Source organism: Mustela erminea, chromosome 4, assembly GCF_009829155.1.
Source record: "Mustela erminea isolate mMusErm1 chromosome 4, mMusErm1.Pri, whole genome shotgun sequence".
NCBI lineage: Eukaryota > Metazoa > Chordata > Mammalia > Carnivora > Mustelidae > Mustela > Mustela erminea.
The window spans coordinates 45,658,983-45,670,130 of NC_045617.1; the positions used below are offsets into that span (position 1 = coordinate 45,658,983).

Genomic DNA, 11,148 nt, shown 5'->3' on the forward strand with positions numbered 1-11,148 from the left:
CTGTCTGGAGAAATAAAAGCTCTTTCTGGAGAAATAAAAGAACTAAAATCTAACTGAGTTGAAATTTAAAAAAGCAATTAGTGAGGTGCAATCAAAAATGGAAGCTCTTACTGCTAGGATAAATGGGGCAGAAGAAAGAATTAGTGACATAGAAGACCAAGTGACAGAGAATAAAGAAGCTGAGCAAAAGAGAGACAAACAGCTACTGGACCACGAGGGGAGAATTCAAGAGATAAGTGACACCATAAGATGACACAACATAAGAATAATTGGGATTCCAGAAGAAGAAGACAGAGAGAGGGGAGCAGAAGGTATATTGGAGAGAATTATTGTAGAGAATTTCCCTAATATGGTAAAGGGAACAAACATCCAAATCCAGGAGTTGCAAAAAACACCCCTCAAAATCAATAAAAATAGATCCACACCCCGTCACCTGATAGTAAAATTTACAAGTCTTAACAACAAAGACAAAATCCTGAAAGCAGTCTGGGAAAAGAAGTCTGTAATATAAGGGAAAAACATTAGACTGGCAGTGGACTTATCCACAGAGACCTGGCAGGCCAGAAAGAACTGGCATGAAATATTCAGAGCACTAAACAAGAAAACCATGCAGCCAAGAACACTATATTCAGCAGGCTATCATTGAAAATAAAAGGAGAGAGAAAAAGCTTCCAGGACAAACAAAAACTGAAAGAATTTGCAAACACCAAACCAGCTCTACAGAAAATATTGAAAGGGGTCCTCTAAGCAAAGAGACACTAAAAGTAGTAGATCATAAAGGAACAGAGACAATATACAGTAACAGTCACCTTACAAGCAATACAATGGCACTAATTTCATATCTCTCAATAGTTGCCCTGAATGTAAATGGGCTAAATGCCCCCAATCAAAAGACACAGGGTATCGGAATGGATAAAAAAACAAAACCTATCAATATGCTGCCTACAAGAAACTCATTTTAGACCCAAAGACACCTCCAGAATTAAAGTAGGGGGTGGAAAACAATTTACTGTGCTAATGGACATCAGAAGAAAGCTGGGGTGGCAATCCTTATATCAGATCAATTAGACTATAATAAGAGATGAGGAAGGAAACTATATCATACTCAAAGAGTCTGTCCAACAAGAAGATCTAACAATTTTAAATATCTATGCCACTAACATGGGAGCAGCCAACTATATAAACCAATTAATAACAAAATCAAAGAAACACATGGACAATAATACAGTAATAGTAGGGGACTTTAACACTCCCCTCACTGAAATGGACTGTTCATCCAAGCAAAAGATCAACAAAGGCCTTAAGTGACACACTGGAGCAGATGGATATCACAGATATATTCAGAACATTTCATCCCAAAGCAACAGAATATACATTGTTCTCTAGTGCACATGGAACATTCTCCAGAATAGATCACACCCTGGGTCATAAATCAGGTCTCAACCGGTATCAAAAGATTGGGATCATTCCCTGCATATTTTCAGACCACAATGCTCTGAAGCTAGAACTCAATCACAAGAGGAAAGTTGGAAAGAACCCAACTACATGGAGACTAAACAGCATCCTTCTAAAGAATGAATGGGTCAACCAGGAAATTAAAGAAGAATTTAAAAAATTCATGGAAACAAATGATAATGAAAACACAACAATTCAAAATCTGTGGGACACAGCAAACGCTGTCCTGAGAGGAAAATATATAGCGATACAAGCCTTTCTCAAGAAACAAGAAAGGTCTCAAATACACACCCTAACCCTATACCTAAGGGAGCTGGAGAAAGAACAAGGAAAGCCTAAACCCAGCAGGAGAAGAGAAATAATAAAGATCAGAGCAGAAATCAATGAAATAGAAACTAAAAAAAAAAAAAATAGAACAAATCAACGAAACTAGGAGCTGGTTCTTTGAAAGAATTAATAAGATTGATAAACCCCAGGCCAGACTTATCCAAAAGAAAAGGACCCAAATAAATAAAATCATGAATGAAAGAGGAGAGATCACAACTAACACCAAAGAAATACAAACAATATAAGAACATATTACGAGCAACTCTGTGCCAACAAATTGGACAATCTGGAAGAAATGGATGCATTCCTAGAGACATATAAACTACCACAACTGAACCAGAAAGAAACAGAAAACCGGAACAGACTCATAACCAACCAGTAAGGAGATTGAAACAGTCATCAAAAATCTCCAAACAAAAGCCCCGGGCCAGAAAGCTTCTCAGGGGAATTCTACCAAACATTTAAAGAATTAATTCCTATTCTCCTGAAACTGTTCCAAAAAATAGAAATGGAAGGAAAGCTTCCAAACTCATTTTATGAGGCCAGCATCATCTTGATCCCAAAACCAGACAAGGATCCCATCAAAAAAGAGAATTACAGACAAATATCCTTGATGAACACAGATGCAAAAATTCTCACCAAAATACTAGCCAACAGGATCCAACAGCACATTAAAAGGATTATTCACCACGACCAGGTGGGATTTATTCCAGGGCTACAAGGTTGGTTCAACATCCACAAATCAATCAATGTGATACAATACATTAATAAAAGAAAGAACAGGCACCATATGATACTCTCAATAGATGCTGAAAAAACATTTGACAAAGTACAGCATCCCTTCCTGATCACAACGCTTCAAAGTGTAGGGATAGAGGGCACATACCTCAATATTATCAAAGCCATCTCTGAAAAACTCACTGCAAATATCATTCTTAATGGAGAAAAACTGAGAGCTTTTCCCCTAAGGTCAGGAACACGGCAGGGATGTCCATTATCACCACTGCTATTCAACATAGTACTAGAAGTTCTAGCCTCAGCAATCAGACAACAAAAAGAAATTAAAGGCATCCAGATTAGCAAAGAAGTCAATCTCTCACTCTTTGCAGATGTTATGATACTGTATGTGGAGATCCCCAAAGACTCCAAATCTGCTAGAACTTGTACAGGAATTCAGTAAAGTGTCAGGATATAAAATCAATGCACAGAAATCAGTTGCATTTCTTTACATCAACAAGACAGAAGAAAAAGAAATTAAGGAGTCAATCCCATTTACAATTGCACCCAAAACCATAAGATACCTAGGAATAAACCTAACCAAAGAGGCAAAGAATCTATACTCAGAAAACTATAAAGTACTCATGAAAGAAATTAAGGAAGACACAAAGAAATGGAAAACATGGATTGGAAGAACAAATATTGTGAAAATGTCTATGCAATCTACACATTTAATGCAATTCCTATCAAAATCCCATCCATTTTTTTCAAAGAAATGGAACAAATAACCCTAAAATTTATATGGAACCAGAAAAGACCTCAAATAGCCAAAGGAATATTGAAAAAGAAAGCCAAAGTTGGTGGCATCACAATTCCGGACTTCAAGCTCTATTGCAAAGCTGTCAGCATCAAGACAGTATGATACTGGCACAAAAACAGACACATTGATCAATGGAACAGAATAGAGAGCCCAGAAATAGTCCCTTAACTCTATGGTCAACTAATCTTCTACAAAGCAGGAAAGAATGTCCAATGGAAAAAAGACAGCCTCTTCAATAAATGGTGTTGGGAAAATTGGATGGCCACATGCAGAAAAATGAACTTGGACCATTTCCTTACACCACACATGAAAATAGACTTAAAATGGATGAAGGACCTCAATGTGAGAAAGGAATCCATTAAAATCCTTGAGGAGAACACAGGCAGCAACCTCTTCGACCCCAGCCACAGCAACTTCTTCCTAGGAACATCGCCAAAGGCAAGGGAAGCAAGAGCAAAAATGAACTATGGATTTCATCAATATCAAAAGCTTTTGCACAGCAAAGGAAACAGTTAACAAAACCAAAAGACAACTGACAGAATGGGAGAAGATACTTGCAAACAACATATCAGATAAAGGTCTAGTATCCAAAATCTATAAACAGCTTATCAAACTCAACACCCAAAGAACAAATAATCCAATCAAGAAATGGGCAGAAGACATGAGCAGACATTTCTGCAAAGAAGACATCCAGGTGGCCAGCAGACACATGCAAAAGTGCTCCACACCACTTGGCATCAGGGAAACACAAAACCACAATGAGATACCACCTCACACCAGTCAGAATGGCTAAACTTAACAAGTCAGGAAATGACAGATGCTGGCGAGGATGCGGAGAAAGGGGAACCCTCCTACACTGTTGGTGGGAATGCAAGCTGGTGCAACCACTCTGGAAAACAGCATGGAGGTTCCTCAAAATGTTGAAAATAGAACTGCCCTATGACCCAGCAATTGCACTACTGGGTATTTACCCTAAAGATACAAACGTAGTGATCCGAAGGGACACGTGCACCCAAATGTTTATAGCAGTAATGTCCACAATAGCCAAACTATGGAGAGAACCTAGATGTCCATCAACAGATGAATGGATAAAGATGTGGTATATATACACAATGGAATACTATGCAGCCATCAGAATGAAATCTTGCTATTTGCAACAACGTGGATGGAACTAGAGGGTATTATGCTTAGCAAAATAAGTCAATCGGAGAAAGACAACTATCATATGATCTCATTGATATGAGGAAGTGGAGATGCAACGTAGGGGGTTTGGGGGGTAGGAAAAGATTAAATGAAACAAGATGGGATCGGGAGGGAGACAAAACATAAGAAACTCTTAATGTCACAAAACAAACAGGGTGGCCAGGGGGCGGGAGGTAGGGAGAGGGTGGTGAGGTTATGGACTTTGGGGAAGGTATGTGCTATGGTGAGTACTGTGAAGTGTGTAAACCTGGCGATTCACAGACCTGTACCCCTGGGGCTAAAAATACATTATATGTTTATAAAAAAATTAAAAAAATTTTAAAAATACAGTAAGAGGAGGAATGAGGAAGAGATACATATAGAGATAAATAAAGGATTTTGTGAGCTTGAGGTGATTAGAAGAGGACTGAAGAGAAAAACGTTTATAAAAGATGAGAAAAATTTTGGCTGGGGTGGAAATGACTGATATATTCACTAATAAACTACAGAAAGGTTGTGCCCAGAGAGTTTACAATCTCTCTGAGGAGAAACAGGAGGTGGCAGGCAGACAGAAGCTATAGAATGTTCCCGTTAACCAGCAGAGAGCGCTGGCAGCCAGGACAACTGGGTCCCGCCAGGCTCAGGGAATGGCGGAGGCAGGTAGAATGGGCTGCAAGAGCAGGAGGCCAGGGAGATGGGTCCCTCAGCCACCAGAACACGTGCAGCCACATCAGCTGGGGGTTTGTCATTTCAGCAATGTTAATATTGTGTTCCTGGGGAGTACCTCATTCAGTGAAGATGTGGCTATTTGTAACATTTTCAGGGAAATTGGAGACACCTCCCACCGTCCCCTTTCTGGGAAAACCGGGCCACTGTACTGAGTAAGAGGGAAAAATCCCAGTTCCTGTAGCAGCCACTTATGCATTCAACGGTTTCCTCATGAAAAGCTCACAGTGACTTTTCTGGATGTCCTTTGCTAAATCCCAGTCTGGGAAGGTACTTGGAGGCTGCAGGCAGCATGGGGTGGGGAAGAGAATGAATTGCCTACACACCAGAGCACCGAAGGGCTCCCTGCTGAACTGCCAGGTGTGCAGGAAGCAGCCAGCCAGGGAAGGCAGCATTTAGGACACAGTGTGCCTCTGGATGCGCTCAGAGAGAATTACATTTTAACCCATCCCCAAGCTCCAAATGATTATTTTAGGTCATGGGACCAGATGCCACTTTCCTGATCTTTCCTGACACCTCTAATTTTGGCTAGGAATCAAAAGAGTTGTTAAGATTCTCTTCCACTCTCTGACACATCTAATTCAAAACCGCGTATGTGAAGTGTCTCCAGAATCTTCTATTGTTGCCTTTTAAATGCCCCTTAGACACAGAATGGATATTGCTGCATTCAAACACATTTCCACCACAAGAATTAAAAAGTACTAAGTATACTTTTATTCTACTCTGTATCAATGAGACACACACACACACACACACACACACACATACACACAAATGTTTGGATCATTTGATAAGTTGTAACATTCCAAGTTTTAATAGTATTACAAGGACATATATGATCATTTCCTGAGTTAACAGTGCAATGTAAAATTTAATCTGTATTGCTAAGAAGACATTTTACGGCATAGAAACATGATCAAAATGATCATTTACCTTATGTCATAAAACACAAGAGCTTACTGTAAAACAGTGATACACTTTAAATGGTAAGGAAATTTGTGACTCATCACAAAAGACTCCTGTATGGACTTGTTGCCATGATTGATTCCAGGTCAGAGATCAGTAGTAAAATAAGTTATGGTACAAAATAAAGTCAACAAGTCATCTATACGGAAGGAACATTTGATTTCATTGAAGAAACTGAAACCTGGATTCTAGTTGACCTTTTAGTATGTACAAAAATGTGCTCTTAAAAAATCCTAAGTAATCACAAATTTAGACAAAAACAGTTGAATAAAGGACAATGACAGCTTTTCATTATGCTGTAAAACTATGGATCTCATCTTTGGAAAAGTTCAGCTCATGCAGCAACCTGAAAAACAAATACAGAATACATGTTTCTTTGGGAAAATGTTTAAAAATAAGTAAGATCAAAGTTTATCATCTTAACCATAGTATTTTTTTTTTCATTTTCCCTGCTTAGTATGTATTTTCTAGAAAAAAAAACACAACACTTCTAAAAAAATTTAGTATTTTTCAGTATCAACAAATATCTAGTCAGTGTTCAAATTTTTGATTATCTAATAAGTGCCATTATTTTTAAGTTTGTTTAATGCCAATTTAAGTCTACTCATTGTGACTGGCTGATGTCTTTTAGATACCTTTTGATCTACAATATCCCTTCTCTCTCTCTGCTCTGCAATTCTTTGTTGACAAAACCAGGTTTTTATGTGGCGAGCCTTCCAGAGTCTTCATTTTGCCTCATTTTTGTGGTGTACTTTAATAATATGTTCTGATGCCCTCTTTTCAAAATATATGTTCTGGGGTGCCTGGGTAGCTCAGTGGGTTAAGCCTCTGCCTTTGGCTTGGGTCATGATCTCGGGGTCCTAGGATCGAGCCCCGCATTGGGCTCTCTGCTGGGCGGGGAGTCTGCTTCCGCTCCCACCCCCGCCCTGCCTGCTGCTCTGCTTACTTGTGATCTCTCTGTCTCTCTCTCTGTCAAATAAATAAATAAATAACAAATTTTTAAAAACTTAAAAAAATATGTTCCTAAGTCCTCTTATTTCCCACAATTTAATACCCTGATCCAGAGGCTTGATTAAATACAGGTTCAATTCTTTTTTGATAAGACTACATCATAGGCGGTGTTTTTCCATGAGAAGGCACATAATACCTGACTGCTCTCTTTTTGGATGCTAACAACCATTGGTGATCTATGTATACATCCATTAATTCATTAGGAACAGAAGTTGGTGACACATACTACAATTCTTTCTTCATTTATCACCTAAGGAATTCTACAGAGAAAAACAAACTTCTGCAAATTTATTATGTAGTTACTCGGTAGAAGAGCTCATACAGAAAAGGCAAATAATGTATATTTTCCCCCTTTATTCACCAGTTTTCAAAGTAAGGAGCTGATCCCCCTGGCATTCTATCTTCATTCTCCCAAATTGAACAAGACAAGCAGAAATACTGCTCAAGTATATTATAATTCAACTTGTAAAACATATAAATAGAGACTGAAATCTTAGAAGTAGCTCTTTAAAATGCTGCTGGAAACAGAGAAAGACAACGACCATAGGGTTTCACTCATGTGGAGTTTAAGAAACAAAAAATGTACAAACAAACAAACAAGACCAAAAAAGAAAAAAAAAAAAAGACTCTGGAATACAGAAAACAAACCAGGGGTTGCCAGTGGGGATGGATGACATAGATAAAGGGCTCAAGAGCCCACTTATTGTGATGAACACTGAGTAATCTACAGAAATACTGAATCATTATCATGTATGCGTGAAACTAACATAACACTGTATGTTATAAAAAAGAAAAAAATGTTGCTGAAAATAAAAACATTTATTTAGTAATCACTGTATGTAGTCCCTGCGCTAATCATTTCACATGCCTAAGTATTATTTATTCCCTTGCACAGATGAGTATACTAGCTTGGAAAGGCTGAATTGGCTCTACAACACCCACTTAGTGATTTCAAGATCACAGTAAGTGCTAGGGTTGGGATTCAGACTCAAGTTAGCAGCTTCTAGACATACACACATATTCAGACAAAGTAACAGTCTGGCACAGGAGCCATAGGACCAATGGGGTACAATAGTCAAGCCTCTGGCTGGCTGAACTCATCCAACCTTTCCAGCCATGCTCGCTGTCCTTCACTGGCTAGTGGCTTCATACTGGTCACGCCAGTCTTGTCTTTGGAATATCTGACTCCTCAGTGTGTCTGCTTGTTCCTCTACCTACCATACCCTTCTCCACTTCTTCTGACCGGCGACATTTTGGCCATCACTCAAAGAATGGGTCTTCCTCCTCTCTCTCCAATACATACCCCTAGGTAAAAGTAAATTGTCTCTTCCTGAATTTTCAGAACACTTTGTTTTTACCTCTTGTAAGAGTGTTTGTGATATTCTGAGTCCTATTTTAGTTATCAGTGTGTGTATCTGTTTCTACCACTAGACAGTGTGGACCTCGAAAGCAGAGATGGTTTTATTTATCTATGTACTCTATAAGTGGGTACTATGTAGATGAAAGCACATTAACTGAGCAAGTAGTTATCTTGCTCTTTATCTATATTACAGTAAGATCCGTTTCTGAGTCTTTCTCTGTTATCACATCATACAAATTTAACAAATTTTCACCAACATGGAGAGTATGTTTGATATGGTTACACATACGTAGCAGACATGAGATTAACTTTGGAGGGCCTCAGGGAGGGGGCCTCAGAGTCATTTTTCAGGACAGCAAAAACTATGATAGAATAAGAGACCCAAGTAACTTCCAGGTAAGAGATACGCTGCATCCATTAAGATGGTTAAGGCGAGGAAGTCAAAGAAATGAGAGACCTAAACGAAATGCCACAAGGGCAGGTGCTATGAATTGCAGGTACAGGCAATCTTCAGAGATACTGTGGACTCGGTTCCACATGACTGCAATAAAGCAAATAGTGCCAAAATGGCAAGGCAAATGAATTTTTGTCTTCCAATGCATATCAAAGTTATCTCTGCACTACAGTCTAGTAAGTGTGCAGCAGCACTGTCGAAAAAAACAATGTACATGCTTTAATTTAAAAAATTCTCTCCTGCTAAAAACTGCTAGTCATCATCTGAGCTCTCGGCAAGCTGTAATCACTTATCACAGATCACTGTAACACACATAATAATAATGAAGAAGCGTCACATATTATGAGAATTACCAAAACAGAGACACAAAGTGAGCAAATGCTGCTGGGAAAATAGCACTGACAGACATGCTCTCTGCAGGGTTGTCACCAAACTCTGATATGTTAAAAAAAAAAAAAAAAAAAAAAGGCAGTATCTGCGAAGCACAATCAAGTGAAGAGGAGCAATGAAACGAGATGTGCCCGTACTAATGTGAATCAGGCCACATCTCACAAGCAACTCCATGCAGCATGCTTGAAGGTGAGCAAAAGCAGGGACCCATACATGACGATCAGTGACAGCCCCGAGCAATCCTAGGCAAGCCAGCTGGGGCAGCACAGAAAGATTAGCTCAGAGGTAAAGTTGAGAAACTAAAACTGGAGAATTATACTCAATTTTAAAAATGCAGGTATATGAGGATCTTGGCTACCTTCTATTTAATTCCACACCCACCGAGGCTCCAGTGTGCAAGGTAGTGGGCTAAGCCTTGCACACACGGCACAAGAATGAGAGGGAACAGCCTGCAAATAGCCCATCATTCAGGGGGGAGAAAACAATCCACTTATTTAGGAGGCTGGACAAGGGATTCTTCCTCAGTCAGTTAACTGCACTAAGTGGTCTTAAAGACAGTCTCTCTCTCAATGCTGAAGAGTTTATGATTCCCATCATGTAAAAGGTTTATTATGCTGCAATCTATAAAGTAAGCCTTAAGATACATCTAAAATAGCAGTGCCAATAAAGTTGAAGAATGTATCTCTTAACCTTTTTCTTCTGGAAAATTATTTTACTTCAAATCATATAGTTAGTTTTCACTATAATTTTAATAGTTTTAACTCTAAAAGATTTAAAAAGTTTAAATTATAATATTTTAAAAAATTTAAGTTGAGAGTGATTAAAGAACATTTTTCTGAAGGTATTAAAATCCACAAACACACTTAAATTTAATTAAAATACTTTAAAAATGTAACATGAAAAGAAACAGTTCTCTATGTCTTTATTTATTGAGGTTAGTCTTTTTCTTAATTAAAATTAAAAATAAGATAGCAAGAGAGGAAACTATCCAGAAAATGTTTGGTGTAGCCATATTTCAAAAACAAGGAAAAACCAGGCATTTAAGGCAGTCATATCTAAAAATCACCTAGACTGGGACGCCTGGGTGGCTCAGTTGGTTGGACAACTGCTTTCGACTCAGGTCATGATCCTGGAGTTCCGGGATTGCGTCCCGCATCGGGCTCCCAGCTCCACAGGGAGTCTGCTTCTCCCTCTGACCTTCTCCTTGCTCATGCTCTCTCTCACTGTCTCTCTCTCAAATAAATAAATAAAATCTTTAAAAAAAAATAAAATAAAATCACCTAGATACCTAATAGTAGCTACATTTAATGAATTATTTTAAAGTGTCATTTTATTTATTTATTTATTTATTTATTTTTAATTTATTTTCAGCATAATAGTATTCATTATTTTTTCACCACACCCAGTGCTCCATGCAATCCGTGCCCTCTATAATACCCAACCACCTGGTACCCCGACCTCCCACCCCACCGCCACTTCAAACCCCTCAGATTGTTTTTTAGAGTCCATAGTCTCTCATGGTTCACCTCCCCTTTCAATTTCCCCCAACTCCCTTCTCCTAACTCCCCATGTCCTCCATGCTATGTGTTACGCTCCACAAATAAGTGAAACCATATGGTAACTGACTCTCTCTGCTTGACTGATTTCACTCAGCATAATCTCTTCGAGTCCCATCCATGTTGCTACAAAAGTTGGGTATTCGTCCTTTCTGATGGAGGCATAATACTCCATCGTGTATAT

At 38.7% G+C, this 11,148-nt stretch overlaps 1 protein-coding gene across 4 annotated transcripts in view; it reads right to left on the reverse strand.

Annotated features, from left to right (window-relative positions):
- Positions 1 to 6,004: 6,004 nt before the first annotated feature.
- Positions 6,005 to 11,148, reverse strand: part of LOC116588276 (cytochrome b5 reductase 4) — an 88,279-nt gene continuing 83,135 nt past the window's right edge. For all 4 annotated transcript variants that reach the window (XM_032339142.1, XM_032339140.1, XM_032339141.1 and 1 more), the window contains one exon: positions 6,005 to 6,539. In XM_032339142.1, the coding sequence (XP_032195033.1) occupies positions 6,485 to 6,539 (55 nt within the window). In that variant the 3' untranslated portion in view covers positions 6,005 to 6,484. The remainder of the gene's footprint in view (positions 6,540 to 11,148) is intronic.